The sequence below is a fragment of the Polypterus senegalus genome, chromosome 1 (genome assembly GCF_016835505.1).
Source record: "Polypterus senegalus isolate Bchr_013 chromosome 1, ASM1683550v1, whole genome shotgun sequence".
NCBI lineage: Eukaryota > Metazoa > Chordata > Cladistia > Polypteriformes > Polypteridae > Polypterus > Polypterus senegalus.
The window spans coordinates 202,250,786-202,274,506 of NC_053154.1; the positions used below are offsets into that span (position 1 = coordinate 202,250,786).

At 36.9% G+C, this 23,721-nt stretch overlaps 1 protein-coding gene across 3 annotated transcripts in view; it reads right to left on the reverse strand.

The window, feature by feature from the left end:
* Positions 1–2,290: 2,290 nt before the first annotated feature.
* LOC120538020 (aryl hydrocarbon receptor nuclear translocator-like) overlaps positions 2,291–23,721 on the reverse strand; it is a 139,201-nt gene continuing 117,770 nt past the window's right edge. For all 3 annotated transcript variants that reach the window (XM_039767402.1, XM_039767391.1, XM_039767382.1), the window contains 4 exons: positions 20,143–20,284; positions 19,677–19,845; positions 9,851–9,984; positions 2,291–6,528 (listed from right to left, as the gene is read on the reverse strand). In XM_039767402.1, the coding sequence (XP_039623336.1) occupies positions 6,439–6,528; positions 9,851–9,984; positions 19,677–19,845; positions 20,143–20,284 (535 nt within the window). In that variant the 3' untranslated portion in view covers positions 2,291–6,438. The remainder of the gene's footprint in view (positions 6,529–9,850; positions 9,985–19,676; positions 19,846–20,142; positions 20,285–23,721) is intronic.

Consider the following 23,721-nt stretch of genomic DNA (forward strand, 5'->3'; position numbering starts at 1 on the left):
GAGTCTGTTAGTGCTGGCAACTGCAGGTGCAGCTCAGCGCTAGTCACTTAAGGGGTTCCTCAGGGCTCGGTCCTTGGCACTCTGCTCTTCTGTATCCACATGCTTCCTCTTGGCCAATTTCATTTGTAGCTTTGGACTGGGTTATCATTTTTATGCAGATAACATTCAACTCTAATTTCATTGTTAAAAATGAAACTTCATCAGAACTTTCTCAGCTTACAACTAGTTTCCGTGAAATTAAAAATTGGCAAATTGTCACTAAAGCACAGCTTAAGAAAATGAGTCACTCTTGCTGGTTTGCTCATTTCTCTCCTTTTCTAATGCCGAGAAACTTGTCCATGCTTTGATCACATCCCACTTTTGATTATTTTAACTCCCTACTGGCAGGTGCCCATTCAAATCTTGGATCACATCTCCATTAATTCAAAACTTTGCTGAAAGAAACCTTACATAAACCAGCAACAGCAAGCCCATCACACCCATCCTGCTTCAATCCCAGTGTCTTATAATATACAGTGGAACCTCAGTTTGTAAGCATAATTCGTTCCGGAAACGTGCTCGCAGTCCAAAGCACTCGTATATCAAAGTGAATTTCCCCATAAGAAATAATGGAAACTCAGATGATTCGTTCCACAACCCAAAACTATTCATATAAAAATGATTAATACAAAATAAAGTAAAAATACATAAAACAAATTAACCTGCACTTTACCTTTAAAAAGAATCATGGCTGGTGTGAGTGAGTTTCGAAACTCTTGTGGGATTCCACCCAACGGGACGACACGTGGAAGTGTGTCCCAAAGCAATCGCAGTCTCTCAGCGCTTTAGCAGTTTGCCATATAAGCGAATCCAAAAAGATGGCAAACATGCAGACGGAGAATAGGAGACAACTGCCCTCAAGACGAGAGACGCACGCGAGAGAGAACCACCATCAACTCAGTTGTGATCACGACGCTCAGCGGACAAAGTGAATCCATACTACTCGTATTGCAAGACATCACTCGTTTATCAAGTCAAAATTTATTAAAAAATTTAGCTCGTCTTGCAAAACACTCGTAAACCAAGTTACTTGCAAACCGAGGTTTCACTGTACTGTATAAAATTCTATCAATAACCTAAAAAACTTTAAATGGCCATGCACCGGACTACATCAGTCATTTGCTATGCTCTTGTTCAGCCACTAAAGGTCAGGTCCTCTGATTTTGGCATTCTTGTTGTGCCCCACACTAACCTGCACTCTATGGGTGACAGGGCGCCCAAACTTTGGAATGACCTCCCAAAAATTAATGAAATCAGTTGCCTCAATTCATTCTTTTAAAAAAACAACTTAAACCTTATCGGTTCAGAAAGGCTTTTACCTTAACCTACCCCGCTGTCCAGATGTTTAGGATGATTTGTGTGTATTATATCATAAATGTATGCAATTTGCACAGGCATTGCTTTTAGTATTAATCTTTATTATATTAAATGCTTTTGTATATTATATCCTGTATTTGTTCTATGCAGAAACTATTTGTATCAGTTTGTTTTAAACACCTTAGGCATAGGCAGGGTGCTATATAAATAACACATTATTACTAGTTTTAGAAACAAACCCCCACATACTGATGTAGCAAATCCTACAAATTCTACAAGCAGAATGATCAACACAAGCATGCATTCCACACTCTAGACATCTGTCTGTCAATAAAACCAGACGCTGCAAACATGCAAAGACAAATTAGACTTGTTCTGGTAATCAGATGTAGTTTGTTTCACAGATGCTGTGTACATACTCAAAGGGACACAATAAAGCAAATCAGTTTTACAAGAAAATGGGCAAAAGAAAGAATCTGCATGCGTCCTTGTTGACAATGGCACTGTAACTTCAGTTAGCTTCACTAAATTAAGACAAAAACACCATACATCAAACAAAGTTCATACAAAATTAAAAATGGAAAACAAAGAACAAACTTTTGTAACTTGCCACAAATTATTAAATAAAATGAACGTGATATGGTGCCAACACCAGTGCAGCTTCTTCAGTGTCTCCACTCCTGCCACTTTGGCTCTCTTCCAGGAGCCCTTTTCTCTTACTGCCACATAATTACTGCTGTAGAATTCATCTCCCACCACATTTTCTTTTTCTAAACATGTTTCACTTCTAGCCAGAGGAAAATGTGCATATAATATTGTATGCGCAGTGCAACTAATTAAAGGCATCAGTACCTTGACGCACCAACAAAATACAATTTTACTTATTTATACCCTAAATGAAAACACCATAACATACCACCATGCACAACACATGAACTGTACAACAGTTGCTTTATTTTTGACACTATTACAAAGATGAAAACAGTCTGTATAACATTTATAGTCTATAGTAAAAATCGGATTACATAGAGAGCTGTGACATATAGGTGCATGAGTTGAAGAGCATATACCAAAACGGGTGTCCGGGGAGCATCTTATATAATGCATTGTAACATTTGTGTTTCCTGAAAGGTCTTATAATGGCTTATTTTTTTAGAGGGTTGTAGATATTAAATTAATAAGGAGTTGACAACAAAATTGTGGAAAGCATTTTCTTGTAATTTTTTAAATTATTTTAATGATTCTGAAACAAGAGATCAAACTTGCCTTTCAATGTAAACAGCATACATATTGCCCTGGTAAACATCAGCCATAATATGACTTTCATAATAGCAAAACATCAGCCATGTGATGTGCCCTGTATTTTTAAAAAAATGTTTCTTTCTGATTATGAAGCATTGCATACAATAGTCACTGATTGTCTTTTCCAAGATTATCTACTAAAACAAATATCCACTATAAAAAGTGCTTTTTGTCACATGTGCATGAAGACATTCATTTATCACTCATTAATCTTTTCCATTGCTGTATTTAATGAAAAATATTTTTACAGAAAGGCATAAAAAGAAATGCATTCCAGGAGTTAAAATAAAAAGCAAGACTGCTTTAAGAAACCCAGAGATTAGAATTCTAAACACTTGAAAAACCCTCTACTGGTGACATTTCCTAGGTAATGTTAATTTTCAGGTAGGTCAAAACATTTTTGGATCCTTCAACAAATACATCTTTTCAACGTTTACAGATGGCAATGTAAAAAATGAAACCTCACAGGTTTTAAATAGTGTTTTTTCATAGTATATATTCAGCCATTACTAAGAAAATCAATTCAACAACTGAAAATGTTTCATGGGTAATAAAGAATTCTGCAGGTGGTCTTCACCTTACCTAGGAAAAAGGTTACTATAGTACCCTTACCCAGAAGGATGGAAGTTGTCACATCTCTCACCACAGAACTTCAGCTTTCAACACGGATCTTTTTTCTATTCCAGGTCTTTTGTATACACTTATTAAAAACTTCAACATAATGGGAACACAGCTTTGGAGTATAGAGAATGTTGATCACAGAATTTCACCTAATGTAAAAAGCTCATTTTAAAACAAGATACAATGTGAGTGCTGTACACGACCTATTACACCCTCTATGTTCTTAAATAATTAATGGTATTTTATTGTTGTGCAATACACTAACAGTTCAGGGTTTCAGTGACAGCACACAATGTTATTGTTTCTGTCTTCAAAAAGGCAATCAAATGTGAATATACACTATAATAAAAAAAAATCAATTTGTGCAATATTGATGTGTAAATGCAAATGTTATCACTTCAACACTTGACAGAACATGCAAAAAGCAAAATACCTATATCTAGGTACATGCCAAGATCAACAGCATCAAAAACTGCTTTAAATTTGTGTCACTTGAGTAGAATGTACTAAAAAGTAACTGAGAACTAATTACAGAATGGCAATCTTTACATTTATTTAAAATTTTGTGGTGTTATTAATCCAAATATCTTTGCCCATTATATTTATCTATTCTGCTTCTCACACTAGTGTTTCAATTATTTTTTGTTTTAAAGTAGGTAAAATTAGCAACATAAAGTTTCCTAATTTCTTCTTAGAATTTTACCTTTAACGTATTGGTACTGATACTGGGTGTGTAATACATAGGAGGAGCAACACCATCATTAAGCACTCACTATTTTAGCTTTGCTCCAAGCTGTGTATAGTAAGTACTGTATCGCAACACAGTTAAGCCCTGATCAGTCTGGGAGTACTGCATACTGTATGAAATGAGTCACTAAATTTACACATTTCTAACACAAATTTGAGCTCACTACTGTAATTATATTAGTGTAAAGGCTGACAAACCTCTAGGACTGACTCTTTTATACCAAGATGGTAGGAAGTACTGTACTCAAATGCATTTTGTACCTTATTCTCACTACAGAATAAGCCAATATATTACTAAGTGACTGCTTAAAAGTGAAAAGTCAAACGTAAACTGCTAGAACAGAATTAAATTTAGTTATGGAACATGACTTGACTGTCAAGACCAACGCTGGTCCTAAACAATGGATTATCCATTGTGACTACATTCGTGCACTTATTTTAAAGCCTGACAAAAAAAAGTTGGCTAGAACAGTTGCCTGACTCCACTTGTTTCTTGTTCACAAGAAAGAAAGCCTCACTTACGTAATCTAATTTTCAATCCATCAAAAATAGGTAGAAATCTTTGACCAATGAGCATGAAAGATTTACATAAAACTGCAACATTACAGCAATACTGGTAAACACGTTTATAATTTTCAATGACTGTTTCAAATCATAAAATGTAATTTTTTTACATTTATAATACAACACTGTACTGCTTCAAACCTGAATGCTTGTTAGAATGTTGTGTACAATAGCTAAACTATGTTTTTTGGTAAATAGTATGCATTATTAGTATTTGTTTATTTTACCACTTGACATCTTGCTTCTTTATCCAGCAGGTTTCACCTACACAAGTACAAAGTAACACAACAGTAAAGATATGTAACATATTGGAGAATAAGGCTTTTTCTCTTTACCAAAAAGAGGCACATAAAGATTATGCAATATGCAAGAGTGAAAAGGACCTGTTGTACAATTTAAAACTACTTCATTGTGAAAACAAGACAAGAAAACTATCCTTGGAAATATTTCACACAAAATTAAGGTATCAAAACGTTCAAGATACAATAGAGTCTGAGACAGGGAAGAAGGCTTCCAGAAATAAGGCAAGGCTAAAACAAAAAGAATAAGGACATAAGAAGTTAAAAAGCAAATAGATGAATGTCCCGTGATATTCCGACAGAATTACTGATGTACCATTTACAAATCAACTACTTCAGACCTTGTACACAAAAGTGGCAAACAACGTTGAGCATTGAAATTAATTCTCCTGTCACTTCATCATGGTAAATCACCTTGACATATTCATGAGATGCTAATGAAAATTTGCACATCATAATTCAATAAGGAAACAAATGGACACAGCACACTGACACAAATAATGTATGAAGAAGCTACCACTTAGAACACCATTATGTTAACATACTGTATCAAAAAAGAGAATGATAAAATATGCCCTATTTTGAGCTTTTCTTTCTATAAAAATTTCAACATTGATACTTAATACATAATTACAAAATATATGCAAACCTTTTCAATTCTTCATTGAGGAAAAACTCATAATAACAATCGCTGTTCTTTCTTTTATATATAATTAAAAAGGTGCTTTTTCTAAAATTAAAAATTTCATAAACATGGCCTCTGAGTGCATGCCTGATTTGTGTGATTTGGACAGCAGGCCTTTGCAGAGGACTCTCCCTGGTATGTCATTTGCAGTTGTAACAATGAAGGATGCCTGGATCTTCATTAACTAACAGCCCTTCACAGATATGCAATAAACATTCAAAAGTGAATAAAATTCTTATCAAACAAAAACACGGCTGCACATACAAATTGTTGAAAATTACACTACCGGAATGACTAAAACAAAGTCGAAATGACTTTTTCTACATTTAATCTTCATTATTTACAAATATTTTGAAAAGAAAAAAAAATACTGCTGTGATTTTAATCTAACTGGAGATATTTCTGAATTTTACAGAAGAAACAGTTTGGTTACTGGACAGATTTAGTGGTGTTATATAAACTTTTAAAAAGTTTTACTAACAGTATTAAAAGGGTAGACACAACATTTTCTTTGATTCATTTACAAATATAATTTAACAAGTATCCAATGAAATATTCCACTTTAAAAATAAACATCTGTCCAACATTTCATGACCGATGATTAGCTAGTTTAGCAGCTTTATTAAAACACCTGCCATCTCCTAATGTCTTTTGATTCAAAATCTGATTGTCGGATTGCATATTTGTCCATATCTCTCTCTTCCTGGGTCCACAATGACATTATGAGGACTGTGGAAATAGAAAAAAACCCTTGCGTACATACGCAATCATTTAAATAAAATATAAGAGGTCTGTCTCCCTTTTAACTATAGGGTGCATTTTGCCAGTAGGTGTGGGGAAATTCATAGACATTTCATTTAGTCTTCAGTCGCCATAATTAGGGAACATGGGCAGTTCTGCAAATTCATCATTGCTGAATGGGGTTCCCTGTTCACCTAGCATTGACAGAACATCCTGTTGAGAAGACAGAAACAAAATAATTAGAAATAGTAATCGTCTCGTATCTTACCGAATGTTTTATTCTAAAAGTGTGCCGCAAAAATATTTCCAGGATGCAGCTTTCTGAAGAGAGACTCTTATAATTTTGATTAAATCACCATAAACAGTATGTAGGCACATGCAACTTTATTTCATATACTGGCAAGAAATAAAAACACTTACATAATGTATAGTTCTACATGGGTTCCATTTTTAAGTATCCTCTATATACCCTCAACAATAAGCTATAGTAAAAATGTAGTCTGTAAAAAAATGTTAAATCTGCAGCCATTACCAACCTGTTGTATTAAAGACTATAAACCAACACCATGCACACATCCACTATTAGGAATGAGTGCTTTGTACTGTACAGCAACAGGCACTATGAATTTAATTTTTACTTTGCTCCACCTCCTGTACTATAAGAGGATGAGGGTCTTGAAAACTTGAAGCTCCCCTGCCTCTGTGTTATGATGGAAATGGAGGCAACTTCTAGCCTTCTATAAACCTTATACTTCAAAAAACATGTATTTTAACCTGCTCAGTAATGTTGCACCTCACCGCACTGGAGCAAACACACTATTGACAAAATTGTGTAACATTAAATAACCTTTACATAAATTATTCAATAATTATTACACAAGATCACAAATTTTTAGCATCTAAATTTCAAAATGTATAGTATAAATCCTTAAATTAAGGCTCTAATCATGTGTCAGGCCCGAGTAATGTCTTGCTTACATAGGGGCAAACCCCCTAACAAATGTCCCATCACTTACTGTTAAATAGGCACTTTGAGATACTGGTTTATACCTCCCCTCTTCTCTGTTTTAATGATTTAGCACCATCTACAGAGGCATTGTAGACATGTTCACTGTCAGCCTGGCTTCACCTATAATTTGATTGCTGTTGGCCTGACACAGCTATGTGCTGTACGACTTTTCACCCTTGTCACGTTCCATGCTCGGCCCTCCACTTACACTGAGGAATTCTCTCTGCAGCCTTGTAGAAGCAGATAAGCTGTGTATATCTTCCAATATTGGCTAAAACCTGAGGTTTCAGTGTTGGGGAGAAAGCTGGAAATCAAACTGTTGCAGAAAGTAACACCTGACAACTATGTGATCTGATGGAAAACTTTGTTTTCTGATTTTGAAACCATGCTCTCAAGTAATACAAAAGACAATGCTGTTATAGAAAACTGGTGTGGAAGCTTGTGCCGTCAAAGTTTGCAAGTTTATATTGTGCAAAAATAATTCAGGGGTTCTACAAAGACTTGAAAGGAAATTTCATTAATTAATTTTGATTATTCCAGTAAAACTGTTTGTGGGACTAGTGGAGAAATATTATATCTAGCGCAGTTTATGTCACTGAGCATAGCAAAATAAGTCATATATTTGAAAAAAATGTTATTTTTTGTATATCAGAATACAATGGAAATAAGTTTCCAAGTAAGAATTTTTGTGATAAAAATAAAAGAACAATACAGGTCCTGGAATCGCACATAGACAAGATGGTTACACCTTTAAAGTTCTCTGATTTTCACAAAACTGTTAAGCTCTAATGGGCACAAAACAAAATGTTACAAAAAATATGTATTACACATATTTGGACCAAAAATTTGGACATGGATTAAATTATTGCACTACATCGCAAATCCTTCAGTTAATGTAAAAGTACAAGTTTTTACTATTTCACTATAGAAAGCGGTACTAAACAGCGTTTCCTCCTTGTCACAATCTTTGTCATTGCTATTTGCCCTTTGCAATCTACTTGTGTAAATCACCAACAATCCACTCAATGATAAGTCAAACAAAAAGGGATCAAAGGCATCTCCTTATACATAGAGATCACATTATCAAAAACAATGAAGACATAACTAGGATCTCCAAAATTCACTGCTAATCTGATTAAGCACTAGGAATAGGAACTTCTGAATAGAATTTCAGATAATGACTGGAAATCAACGTTCAATAAATATGAAAATGATTAACATTTATTCAGAATTACTTTTTGAATATAATGTCTTAAAAACCGTTTTCTCTTTTCATTGTAGCCATCCCACCATTGAACTGGCACGTTACCTATGACATAGGATGAAATTTCACTGATAGGATCCACATTAAACACCTCCCAATAAATTTTAATAAAAAATGGGTTCAATGAAACAATTATTATTTATCCTTAATTGTTACACTATTTCAAAGTAAGGATTTGTAAACACTCACTCCTTTTTATTAAAAATTTAAATGCAACCACCATGTAAGCACTTCACACAATCATTGATAGAAAACAACAAACAAAAAAATAAACATAATAAAACACATTTATTTAAACACACCGCTCATGGGATATTATTGCAATTCAACTTAACTCTATTTGTCTGAGATACAGCACAGGTAAGGTTCACACATAGAAATAAACAATAAATAAATAAACAATAAATATATATATATATATATATATATATGTATAAAATCGTTGGCATGCTTAGTTGGAGCTCATATGCAGTACATAACTTCACATGTACTCACGGTGTTCTTCTAGAACTTTCACCGCATTTCTCATTTTCCTCCGTGGTTAAACACAGGAATCTCACAGCCTCTCACGTCTTTTTTTCCCCCGCTCTCGCGCTCTCCACAGCCTTAGTACTAGCTTTCTCTTTTCTTTTTTTATTTTCTTACACACTCGTTCAACCCTCTCCTCCACCTAGCTCTGTCTCTACATGTTTTCCCCTCAAATCCCCAAGAAAAACAAAAACAATTCAAGTACTAAGGGTGCACAATACCTAGATTGGTAGTAAATAGCACCAATCACATATCTGCATATCTGTGTCACTGGGGCTTACTTCTGAGTTTATTATACCCAACTAGAAGGGTGCTACACTATATTAATATTTGAACGACATAGACAAAAAGGGGGTTTAATAAGGTCCAAACTGAATTTTCAGGAACGAAAATTAAAGAGATATACAGTACATACAGCAGTTACAGAACTGTCTGTAATATACAGAGTAGAGACGTTGACTAATTAGAGATTGATGCCAAAAATGGGCCCGACTGGGTCCTTCAAAAATCACATTCACAGATATTTCATTCTTCTGGACAATTTTCATTGTGTATTGTTAGAATGCCTGATGTTCTTACTTATGTAAGAGCTTTATTTTATCCACGGCAGGTAGGTCTTCTGAGATTAATATGTACTATATACTATATGAAAATCACCTGAAATTCATAGAAAGTTATAAAAATGTAATTTTAGAAAAATTAAAATAATGTAATCATTAAGCAGTTTAACTTACATTGAAGACCTCTGATGAATTGTTTTGCTGATCACTGCTGCCCTGAGCATGATGCTGGCCCTGCCACTGAGGCCACACCCCAACATTTTCTGCAGGCCGGGACTGGAACTGGGTTGTGCTCTGGTTGTTCTCTCCTGTTGGAAGTGATAATAGCATTTTTTTTACAAGCTGCCCACAACAAAAAACCACTCTGGTTTTAATGGTATATACAAAACCCCCTTGTTACTTCAGGTTGAAAGTTAATTCTAAAAGGTGACATCTATCTGCTAACAATGAGCCAACCAAAATGCATGCATAAAGTTTCCAGGGGACAAATTAGTTGAAATACCTTTTCATTTTCCATCAAAGGATGTTGAAACACTTAAGCAATGATGGCTTGAAAGGACATTAAAGAAACTACCTATTTTTATATATGGGAAGATAACACAACAGTGACTGTGAAAACCTCAATCTGTTATTACATTCTGCGGTTTTAAGTAACAGTTTTACTTTAAGAAGCATATGCTACACCACCTGCAATCTCTACTAAAGCACACTCAACTTCAAAACCTATCATGGATGCTGCATGAAAACAAAATGTTACCTCTAATACCCAAATAGTAGTTGAAAATAAAATGAAAACAAACATTTTTCTTCTAAATTTTAATAGTTCACAAGTTTTATTACAGTAAAACCTTGATTATCCATCACTCGATTAAACATCAGTCTCTGTTAACTGTCAGGGGGGTACTCTGTGAGCTCTGCACATTGGAACAACTGTCCCTTCTGCTACGGCGTAATGTTCTTCCCCAACACCATCAATCAGCTCGCATTTTTAAATCACACTCAGTTACGTACCTTCAGTTTTTAGCTTCTCTCTTTTATTATAATTAAGTTACTATACATTGTTATGCCTGATAAACGTAAGCAAGTGGTGTTGGAATTGTCACAAAAAACTAAAATTATTAAACATTTACAAAAAAAACTTCAAGTATTGCTTCAATTTACGAAGGAGGAAGAACAATAGTAAATGCAATAAAGGTTGATGCCAAAAAAATTGAAAACCGTGTTGAAAATCGAAACCACTGACAGTATTGTTAATGTATTAATGTTAATGCTCCCCGTTTTGTAATTTTCTTTTTAAATTCAGTTATATAATGTTTTGTTAATATATTGTGATGTGCAGGCAGCTTGTGATGCGCTGTTGGGGAGCAGAAAGTGTGTAATGAATGCTGTAACTAATCGGACTGAATGAAGGGCTTCTGTTCTGTAATGGGAGGACACGTCTGTTAGGAGATGAGTGAAAGGAGAAGTTAGGAGAAAAAGGAAGGCGAGTCGGAAGGAAGCTTTGAGTAGAGGAGGAGACAATAAGCAGGAGTGTTTGCAGTATAGAGAAAAAAAGGAATGCAAGTGGCGGGACGTAAACTGATTGGTAGGGGAAGCTTCTTTTATTGTTTTGGAAGTGTGCTCCGTAACCCAGATAATGGAGTAGAAGACAGGGCACCATTTGCTATGGAAGGAAGACTCCAAATAAGACATAGAAAACACCAGTGCCTCCGTGTTGTGTTTCCTTATTATGCTGGTCGTTACAATATTATATGAATTAATTTTGTTAATATTATATTTTGTTTTGTAAATAAATATGGCCATTTGCTAATGTACAGTACATATAATTTTTAAAGTAGCTGTTCTGTTATTTGTTTTTCTCTTACCCATCACAGTCTCAGTCCCAACCCCTGATAGTTAATCAAGGTTTTATTGTATTTACAAATAAAGTTAAAGTTACAGTGTTGTGATTTAATTCTCTGTCCACATGTTGGGCAAGTGACTGTCCTCATTCAAAAATTACACACCTCATAATCCTACGACACTTTAAGGTGGTAACAGGCTGAGGACTTGTCTAGGGATGTTCATATCTTAGGTCCAGTGCTGCTCCCTCTTTTGTTTTGCCTAATTAATTGATGCTGTTGTAGCAATTAGAAAGAATTTCAATAAATGTTTTGTTATTATTATTATTTTTTATATCAAACTATCCATTTTCTGGATTCATACAAGTCTGGCAAAATGATGAACTGTGCTATCAAGTCTATCAAGGCAGCAGAAAGTGAACTATGTTCTGTTGCTTGACATATTCACCAGCATAGGTTACTTTAATTGAATTCACAATAGAAGTCATGAAATTCCAATTTTTTTTATTTTTTAAACAAGGCTTTGAAGCAAAATTTTGCAGAAGGGTTTCCTTTGTAAATGATTTGCAGCTATGCAAGAAAGAAAAGGCAATGCTTTGATCATCATATAAAATACCTAGGCCCACCATACTATATTAGACTTACCCACTGTAAATTATTATTTAATTTATTAATTATGTACTCTTAAAAAAGATAAAATATTACAGTTACATTTTGTGAAGTACAGAATGTAAACATTATAAAGAACAAGCTCATTAAAACCATGACCCACTATAGTGTAACTCCCTAGGTTAATGACTGATGCATTCAATATTTGTGTACATTTTCTTATTATTGAATGTCTTGAATCTAATTTGTAGTATTATAGCCATTTTTTTGTCTACTACCAAGGTAATAGTATATAAGTCTTAAAACTGTACAGCATGTTAGCAGGCTAGAGAATAACAGTTTAAAATCAGTAACATCTATCAAGTGGATGGAATACTACAGTGAACATTTTCATAGAATATTTGGATATAGTGTAATTAATCTATGGTTTTATATTTTACTGTTTTATATTGTAATGTCACTATGTCTTCTGTTACTACTGTGGGGATGGGTTGCAGTTAGCAATGTGTGCAATGCAATTATCTGTGAACATACTGGCAGGTCAGTGGAGGGGTGTTTCTTTGATGATAATAATAATGCATTTTATTTAATAGGCGCCTTTATTATCACTCAAGGTCACCTTACAATAGAGTTAAAAAACAATTAATAAAAAACAAGAAAATGATAAATCACAAAGCAATTAGTGAACAAACAAATATGACAGGCAGTAACAGTATAGAATTCACAATTGATATGCCAGCTTGAAGAGAAAAGTTTTGAGGATAGTTTTAAACTGTGCTATTGAATCAAGATGACGAATATGAGAGGGAAGTGAATTCCAGAGTTGAGGAGCACTACGAGAGAATGCTCAAACTCCCATTGACTCGAGTCGGACGTGTGGTACAGAAAGTAAAGCTACAGATGAAGATCTAAGTAAGCGAGAAGGAGTGTAAATCTGGAGATTAGTGAGGTAGGGAGGAGCAAGGTTGTGGAGAGCTTTAAATGTTGAGCAGTATTTTGAATTGTATTCTGTAGTTAACAGGGAGCCAGTGAAGTTGAGGGAGAATAGGTGTAATATGTTCAGTGGATTTAGAACAGGTTATTATCTTGGCAGCAGAACTTTGAATAAGCTGTAAGCGATGGATAACTTTTTGTGGAATGCCAGATAGAATAGTGTTACAATAATCTATATGTGAGGTGACTAGGGCATTAACCAATACTTCAGTATTGTGCTGGGTAAGAACAGGGCAAAGTCTTGAAATGTTTCAGAGATGAAGAAGCTCTTAACTTGGGAAGAAATATTTGTGTTAATATTGTTAATTAAAAGAGAAGAATGGGTAACCTCAGCAAGTGTTGATTTAGAGCCAATGAGGAGCACCTCAGTTTTAGTGCTGTTTAGTTTGTGGAAATTGTGAGTCATCCATGTCTTTATGTCTTGGAGACATGCCATAAGGGCATCTGGAGGGAAAACAGAAGTGGATTTAGTGGATAGATATAGCTGTGTGTCATCAGCATAGCAATGAACTTAATACCATGGTGCCGAAAGATATTACCTATTGGGGAGATATAAATGTGAAAAAGAAGTGGCCCCAAAACAGAACCCTGCGGAACTCCAAGTAGCGGCTGCGTTCTCAGATTTAAAGCCCTTTATTTGAACAAATTGCTTCCTATCAGTGAGGTAGGAAGAAAACCACTGGAGGACAAGGTCAGAGACTCCAAGACTAGCTAGACATTTCAAAAGTATCTGGTGAGATATGGTGTCAAATGCAGAGCTGAGGTCAAGAAGCACAAGAATTGATAAAACTCCCATGTCAGCTGCCCGGAGAAGATCATTTGTGATTTTCACCAGGGCAGTTTCTGTGCTGTTTTTAGGGTGAAACCCAGATTGAAACTGTTCAAAAAGGTTATTTTTTGAAAGGTGGGACTGGAGTTGGGAGGCAACTTTCAATAATTTTGGATATAAATGGAACATTTGAAATAGGCCGATAATTGTTAAGAATATTATAGAGACAAGCAAGACTTAAAGCTTGTAGGTTTTGGATCTAATTGGCATGTGGAAGAATTAGATTGTTACAAGCTCTGAGATATTATTTTCAGCTGGTAAACTGAAATGTGAGAATAGGGTGGTTGGTAAGGGAACATGGATGATAGTGGAGAGTATGTCATTTTCTGCAGGAATAGAGGAGGCAAGTTGCTGGTGGATTTTTTCAATTTTTGAGTTGAAAAAATCCAAAAAAAGTGCAGCAGTATTTAAACAGAGAGGTTATGGTGAGTGGCACTTTCTGATGGTGTTATTAGCCTTTTCATTGTAGAAAAAAGAGCTCTAGTATTATTCCCTCCTGTATTGATAATGTTAGAATAATATACAGTTTTGGCAGCAGAGAGCATTTTTGTATTTCAACATGTGATCTGAATACATTTCCTTGTGTACAAGACCCGTCTTTTTAGCTAGGTGCTCCAACTGTCGGCCCGAGGCTTTGAGCTGATGGAGTTCAGATGTAAACCAGGGAGCAATGCGAATAAATGAGACAGTCCGTGTTTTTAAGGGAGCTAGTGTAGTGTATCAAAGGCAGAGGACAGAGCAGCATTGTAATGGTCTATTAATTCCGATGGTGTGGTAGCAGAAGGAGAAACAGACTGGGATTGCAATAAATGTATAAGGGTTTCTGGGTTTACATGCTTGACATTACGGAATGAAATTACATGTGGAACATTTGATTTACTGAGAGGTAAGCTAACATCAAATGTGATCATTCTGTAGGTAATTCAATGGGAATAAGATTGTGAAGTGTGATACCAGAGCAGCAAATTAAGTCTAAAATATGACCATTGTTATGAGTCGGAAAGTTGACATATTGAATTAAATTAAAACAATCAAGGATTTCATTAAAATCAGTTGTCAGTGCATCAGTTGGCACATCAACGTGTATGTTAAAATCACCCATGAGGATGACATTAGCAGACATTGCACACAAAATTGGTAAAACAGTAAAAAGTTCAGCAATAAAAACACTTGATAATTTAGGAGGTCTATATAAAACAGCAATTATAACAGGTGAAGGTCCGTTGAGTTTGCTAGCTAACAGTTCAAAGGATGGATACGCTAGAAGAGGTATCGGTGACAGTTTTAAGTCCTTACAGTATATTATTGCAAGACCGCCTCCTCTCCCAGAAGAACAGGATTTGGAGATGCAGACAAACTCTGGAGGGAAAGCTTGATTTAGATGGAAATAATAACCAGGTTGCTGCCAGGTCTACGTAAGACAAACAGTCCATCTTAGTATCTGTGATAACATCACCAATCAGTAGAGCTTTGTTAGAGATAGATCAAGTATTAAATAATCCAAACTTCAAAGTGTTTATGAACGGTGATTTTACCAAAGGAATCAACATGTTGTGATTAGCACATCGCTCAGAAGTACGTGGACATGTGCGTCCTTCAGACCAAATTGAAGGAATAGACCCACCACTAATCCTGCTAAGGCAAAAATGACGATGAGAGCCTCGGTGAACGTACTTTGGTCATCGGAGAATGCCGCGATGCAGCAAGAGATCAGCAGGCACTTCATAGTTTGATCGAAGTCGATACAGTTCATCTGGTGAATATTTTAGTTTTGAGGATGTGACTGCATTATATAGCAAAGTAGACATAATAATCCATGACAACCAAATGAGGTTTATCATAGTGAATTTCCAGAAGTCACCCAAGCAAAGCAATGAACCCCATGTGTACCTACTCGGCCCAATTAAAATAACACGTTAGCCAGTAGACTGTCCCCTCTGGGATTTCCACAAGCACTCAGCAGTTGACAAGGGGCAGTTTTAACCACCTATTCATCAAGCTAGTTACTTGAGAGGAGAAACAGTGAGAAAGTTTACACTTACCCACACAGGTTGCAGCCAGCAAAGAACAGTTCTGCGAGAAATCGTGTTGAGGACGAAGATTTTTTGTGACTGTTAAAGCATTGTACGGTTTCCAAGATCAGAATTACCAAAGTGAATGACAGTGAATGTATTGCTATTATAATCAAGGATATAATAGTGAGTTTGGCACTTTTGGAAAAGTGAATATAATAACTGTGTATACTGGAGCAATGGCTGATGTGTCACTATGGTGCAGTTACATTTGTATATAGTAAAACTAACTAAAAGCAATATATACTTTACCTGAATGGTTAAGTTACTGTTGAAGGACATTAAACAATATATACAAATACAGTGTACACTTTGAAGAAAGAACAGTCCCACCAGAAATTTAAGAAAAACTTACCAACTTGACCATTTTACTTTGCTTTTTTTCACTACACTCAATTCTGCTCTCTGCTTACATCTAAACCAGCGTAATCCAGTTGAAGACAAAAAACAACTTTTAAAAGAAATCATCTGTATTAAATGGGCTTCCTTCAACTGACTGTAAGTAATCGACAATAAAAGAAATCAAGCTACTCTGTAGTCCTTTTTTTCCCAAGGGCTGGGGAAAGGATCTTTTAATGTCTACCAACCAAATACTATTCTTCTAAAGACAGGAAAGCTGAGGGAGTTGGCACGTAAGCCTTAAAAACATTTGTCGTGTTCAAAAGCTATACAAATACAGTTTAAAGTCAATAAAAGTCTAAACACTGAATAGCTTACATTCTACAACTAGAAAAGGCTGTCGCTGAGCCCTGACTAGAGAATGAACACTAGCATTTTGTGCCCCACCTAGGTGTTCTATAAGGTAGTGCAATCGTCATACTTTCCTTTAATGGTGTGTTCTTGTGCAGTATGCCAGCACGCAGAAAAGCAACATTGGATTCCTTGCACATGTTGAATCAATAAATAGTACAGGTGCATATTCTATGTAAACAGTAATAACATGAATCAAGCCACAATATGGGAGAGGTGCATATTCTATATGAATGTGAACATAAAAACAGAAGTTTTTACATTACTTTGTAATTATGTACCATGAGGTCTTATAGCCATCTTCAAATGTTAGATTTAGATAAATGATAGCTAGCTACTTCACACTGATCCACACACTAAGAAATTAGAAATCTTTTTCAATTTTATCAGTTTACACTGATTTGATAGCTGGATATTACTATATGATATAACAACAATAATAAAAAAGACAATGTAGGATGTTATTTATTATTAATCAAAAAATTATTCCAAGTTAGTAACATTCTAGTTATACTGACACAACTGAAGAAAAACAAATATAGCCATGTTTATTATGCTAATTGCTGAAATTCCAATCTCCTTTATATTAAAAAAAAATAAAAAATTATGCCAAAGTTATAAACAATGACTTAATCAAAAGACAGCAGTGGTCAAATCGAGCTTTCATGCATGAATAACTTTAAAACTAATTAACAAGATCTTCCAAAAAACAGGTGGCACATTTTTAACACATTCATAAGAAAGTTTGGTAAATGTTGTGACTTGCTGACCACTAGCTGGAGATCTGTGATTGACAGCCAATTTTGCATAATGAAATTCACAGATTGGAAAACGGGGAGGTTTGGGTATTTATTCAAGAAGTGAAAACTGACTGATAGCTGAAATTGATCAATTAAACCCACGAAAAATGCAAATGTAATACAGGTTGAGTATCCCTAATCCAAACCTCTGAGTGCCCTACATGACATTACAAGTGGAACATTCCACAGTAGGGGGTCTCTTTTATAAGTTACTAGCCAACCTGCGGCGTACCATACGCCGCATCATCAGGCCAGTTTTTTAATATTTTTTAAGCACAGGGAGAAAATTAACATTTGAAAAATCGGTAATGTAATAAATCAGCAAGAAAAGCAACATTGTAACAATGCACGGAACAAACCATCACACAATCGCCCATGCGGTGCTCAGGCATGGATGGTGGAACGGGAGGAGAGAAGAAGGACGTCCACTCGCTCCCTCCGTCATGCTAGTCTGCTGATTTCTAGTCCAGTATGCACCGCCTGCTCATGTGCCCACCTCCAACTCGGCAGTTGAGTTGTTGTCTTTGTACAGTCCAGATGCACCTGTGACTCACGTAGATTTTTCATTGCTCTGTGCAGTTTTGGCTGTCTTTCTATATATATAATCCAGCAAGACACCCGACCACGGTAGCAGCGAGGTGGGAGGGGGGTGTGTACAAAGTGCATGAGCATCTAAGACGACGCATGTTTGTTGCGGATGCGAATTGCTGTATGTAGCGTGTAAAACAGTTTGCTATGGTGCACTCGGTCGTGCGTTGTAACCAAAAACTTGGCTTTTAAAGACTGCTCACTTCATTGTGTTTTAACCTCAGTTGTAAAGGAATGTTTTACGGATCCCATGGGATACCCCTCGTAAACAGTTTCACACGCTGCATATGGCGATTCACCTCTGCGAGAAACATGCCTCTATGAACAGTCAACGTGGGTCAGAACTGCATGTGACCTCTATGAAAAACGAATATAAATGACGCCGGTTTTCCTGTGTCGTTGCGTCTGAGTTGGTGGGCGTGGCTCTGTGAGTTGTCGTCGTATCCAATGGTCTTGGAGTTGGTGGCTATGGCTCCTTCCTGCGTGCGCCATAGGTGTCTCACTTGTCGGCGGCTTCCGGCGTGCTTTCCATGGTTGTCTTGCCTTAGTGAATTTTATATATATATCAAAATATCAACATTAATACAGTAGAAAAGGTCTAGTCTCCACTACTGTACTGATTCAGATTTATTAGTACACGTCCTTCATGTCGTATGATTTGAAACAGTCACCCATGCTGCAGGCATGAAAGTAGAAGCAGGTTTCTTTGTACTTTCGTATAATACTTTATCTGTTGCTAGCACATGAGAGGGTAGAAATATTCATGACTTTTTTTGCAGCCCAATGTTACTTTATCCACTAGATGTCCCGGGTACATTGGATCATAACTTATCCTGGGAGATATTAGAGGTTAACTGCTGTTACATAGAATTCAAAGTCTAAGACATACTCGGGGTTCACACCAATGAAGTTAAGCAACATGTTAAATAAAATGCGTTGCTACCTACCTCTGCATATGTTTAATTAATATGGGCTGTGCTTTACATTAATAAGCCAAAACAATAGAAAATACATCCTATCATCATCTTAACTTTAAACGTCTAATTAAACCAATGGGCTGGAAAAACCTGCAGTCCTCCACAACTTAACCTGGAAACCCCTGGTGTAATGGAGTAATTACATACACTGAAAGAGTTCATTTTAAAAGCATAATTATATGTACACTACCAGTCAAAAGTCTGGACACATCCAGAAATTTTCTTCAGAAATGGCTTCTGAAAATGGGCCTTTGCAGTCATATGTTAATTAATAACAAAACAAAAAGTCATTTAAGCAGTAATAGTCATTAGCAAAACTAGTAATGTCTTGACTGTATTTTTAAATCAGTTTACTGGTATCCTGATAAAAAGGTAACAATTTCTATCAAAAACAAGACAATTTCTGGATGTATCCAAACATTTGACTGGTTGTTTATGTGAATGGCTAAATATATAAAAATGTCAAAGAGGTAGACAACAGAGACATAGACACAAAGTTATGAATGATTGAAGACGACAACAACAAAAAAAAATTCTTTACCAAAGGCTGCTGCACGAGTGCTGATACTGGAGTATGCTCCACCACTGTTTGAGGATGAAGACACGGAGCTGGTCAGTGAACCAAAAGTTGATGGTGTTCCCTGAAACCCTCCAATCCCATAGGATGAAGACTGAGTTTTAGAGGCCAAAGGAACTTGTGCAGAACTGGCCTATGGAATTCACAAGTGCCAATACAGAAAAAAGAAAAAACATCTTCAATGACCGGCAACTACTTGAATATATTCTCCATTTTGCAGCTATAATTTCATCTTCCTTATTTAACTAGCAAAACATAGGCTAATGAGTTACAGATTTAACTCAATGAAAGCAGACTGCTAGTATAAAATTAAGATATGGTAGCTTTACTTTGAAAATGCTTGACCAGTTGTCTGAGATTACCAGTTTGGTAATTTAAATAAAATTTTTTGGTCATTCAAAAGGCAACTGCACCCTAGGTAAGGTCCTACCTGCCCAGTAAAAGAAGGGCGACAGCCATTCCAAGATGATGCCACTTGTGTTGGGTTTGACTGGCGTGAAATCTGGGTCAGCATCTGCCCAGCTGAAGATGGCTGCTGGACAATATTAACTTGTGAAGTCATTCCTCCACTCCTATGGGAGTTAAAGAAAATATCTATTAAAACACAAATCTATTTATAATCCCAAGCCAATGTTACTATCATAACACAATAAAGATATTACAGATGTTTCTTGTTACACACAATGCAAGTGTATAGTGAAATTCTTGTACCACATTTGCAGTGATGATGATGTATAAATAAAAATATAGTAAATAAGTACGAGTAGCAGAAGGTAAATAACTGAGTACAGTAAATAACGGTAAATATAAAAGAGAAAAGTATCAAACAGTACAATTACTCATAAAACAGCAAGAGGAGTGAGTGGTGAGGTTCCAGTAGTGCTTTCCAGAAGGTAGAAATGAAAACTATGGATGAGCTGGATGGTATTCATCAAAGATGATGGATTCAGCTCTCCTCAGACATCTGATGGAATAATGGTATGAAACTGTGGAAGGTCAGCCCCCCATGATTTAGAAGCAGTAGAGACAGTCTTTTAGAGGAGCTTACAACCCTGGCAAGTTAGGTTGCCAAGCCACTCTGTGATACATCCAGTCAAGATACTTTCAATAGTGTACTGAAAAAAATTCACTAATGTGTAGGTTGCCACCCCAAAGCACATTAGCCTCCTGGAAAAAAAGAATTTTTGAGAATACAGGTGATGTTTATAGACCTCAAAACGCAGTTGGTAATCTGGACACCCAGCAACCCGAAGCTGCTAACTGTCTGGCCAGGGAAGCCATTGATGTGGAGTGGAGTGTGACTGCCTTTGTTCTTTCCAAAATCACCAATGTCCTCATTTGTTTTGTCAAATTCAGGGAGTTCTTGTTATTGCACCATTCAGTCAGCATTTTCACCTCCCGCCTGTAAGAAGTCTCATCATTGTCATTGATGGGGCAAGTCACAGTGGTGTCATCTGAGAACTTGATGATGCGGTTACCCTTGTGCTTTGCTACACAGTCATAAGTATATAGACTGTATAGCAATGAGTTGAGGTAGCAGCATTGCTGAACTTTGATGTTGGTGAACAGTACAGAGGAGTTGCTTTTGTCAAACCTCACAGAAGGTGTCAGGAAGGTGAATACCTAGCCACAAATGAAGATACTCCAGCATCACCAAGGTCTATGAGCTTTGGCACCAGGCTGGAGGACACAATGGTGTCGAAGGCAGAGCTACAGTCATTGAGTAGCATTCTGACATACAGTGCATCCGGAAAGTATTCACAGTGCATCACTTTTTCCACATTTGTTATGTTACAGCCTTATTCCAAAATTGAATAAATTAATTTTTTCCTCAGAATTCTACACACAACATCCCATAATGACAACGTGAAAAAAGTTTCGAGATTTTTGCAAATTTATTAAAAATAAAAAAATTGAGAAAGCACATGCACATAAGTATTCACAGCCTTTGCCATGAAGCACAAAATTGAGCTCAGGTGCATCCTGTTTCCCCTGATCATCCTTGAGATGTTTCTGCAGCTTAATTGGAGTCCACCTGTGGTAAATTCAGTTGATTGGACATGATTTGGAAAGGCACACACCTGTCTACATAAGGTCCCACAGTTGACAGTTCATGTCAGAGCACAAACCAAGCATGAAGTCAAAGGAATTGTCTGTAGACCTCCGAGACAGGATTGTCTCGAGGCACAAATCTGGGAAAGGTTACAGAAAAAATTCTGCTGCTTTGAAGGTCCCAATGAGCACAGCGGCCTTCATCATCCGTAAGTGGAAAAAGTTCGAAACCACCAGGACTCATCCTAGAGCTGGCCGGCCATCTAAAATGAGTGATCGGGGGAGAAGGCCTTAGTCAGGGAGGTTACCAAGAACCCGATGGTCACTCTGTCAGAGCTCCAGAGGTCCTCTGTGAAGAGAGGAGAACCTTCCAGAAGGACAACCATCTCTGCAGCAATCCACCAATCAGGCCTGTATGGTAGAGTGGCCAGACGGAAGCCACTCCTTAGTAAAAGGCACATGGCAGCCCACCTGGAGTTTGCCAAAAGGCACCTGAAGGACTCTCAGACCATGAGAAACAAAATTCTCTGGTTTGATGAGACAAAGATTGAACTCTTTAGTGTGAATGCCAGGCGTCACGTTTAGAGGAAACCAGGCACCACTCATCACCAGGCCAATACCATTCCTACAGTGAAGCATGGTGGTGGCAGCATCATGCAGTGGGGATGTTTTTCAGCGGCAGGAACTGGGAGACTAGTCAGGATAAAGGGAAAGATGACTGCAGCAATGTACAGAGACATCCTGGATGAAAACCTGCTTCAGAGTGCTCTTGAGACTGGGGCGACGGTTCATCTTTCAGCAGGACAACAACCCTAAGCACACAGCCAAGATATCAAAGGAGTGGCTTCAGGACAACTCTGTGAATGTCCTTGAGTGGCCCAGCCAGAGCCCAGACTTGAATCCGATTGAAGACCTCTGGAGAGATCTTAAAATGGCTGTGCACTGAGGCTTCCCATCCAACCTGATGGAGCTTGAGAGGTGCTGCAAAGAGGAATGGGCGAAACTGGCCAAGGATAGGTGTGCCAAGCTTGTGGCATCATATTCAAAAAGACCTGAGGCTGTAATTGCTGCCAAAGGTACATTGACAAAGTATTGAGCAAAGGCTGTGAATACTTATGTACAAACCGGATTTCAAAAAAGTTGGGACACTATACAAATCGTGAATAAAAACTGAATGCAATGATGTGGAGGTGCCAACTTCTAATATTTTATTCAGAATAAAACATAAATCACGGAACAAAAGTTTAAACTGAGAAAATGTATCATTTTAAGGGAAAAATATGTTGATTCAGAATTTCATGGTGTCAACAAATCCCAAAAAAGTTGGGACAAGGCCATTTTCACCACTGTGTGGCATCTCCCTTCTTCTTACAACACTCAACAGACGCCTGGGGACCGAGGAGACCAGTTTCTCAAGTTTAGAAATAGGAATGCTCTCCCATTCTTGTCTAATACAGGCCTCTAACTGTTCAATCGTCTTGGGCCTTCTTTGTCGCACCTTCCTCTTTATGATGCGCCAAATGTTCTCTATAGGTGAAAGATCTGGACTGCAGACTGGCCATTTCAGTACCCGGATCCTTCTCCTACGCAGCCATGATGTTGTGATTGATGCAGAATGTGGTCTGGCATTATCTTGTTGAAAAATGCAGGGTCTTCCCTGAAAGAGATGACGCCTGGATGGGAGCATATGTTGTTCTAGAACCTGAATATATTTTTCTGCATTGATGGTGCCTTTCCAGACATGCAAGCTGCCCATGCCACACGCACTCATGCAACCCCATACCATCAGAGATGCAGGCTTCTGAACTGAGCGCTGATAACAACTTGGGTTGTCCTTGTCCTCTTTGGTCCGGATGACATGGCGCCCAGATTTCCAAAAAGAACTTTGAATCATGACTGCCTGACCACAGAACAGTCTTCCATTTTGCCACACTCCATTTTAAATGATCCCTGGCCC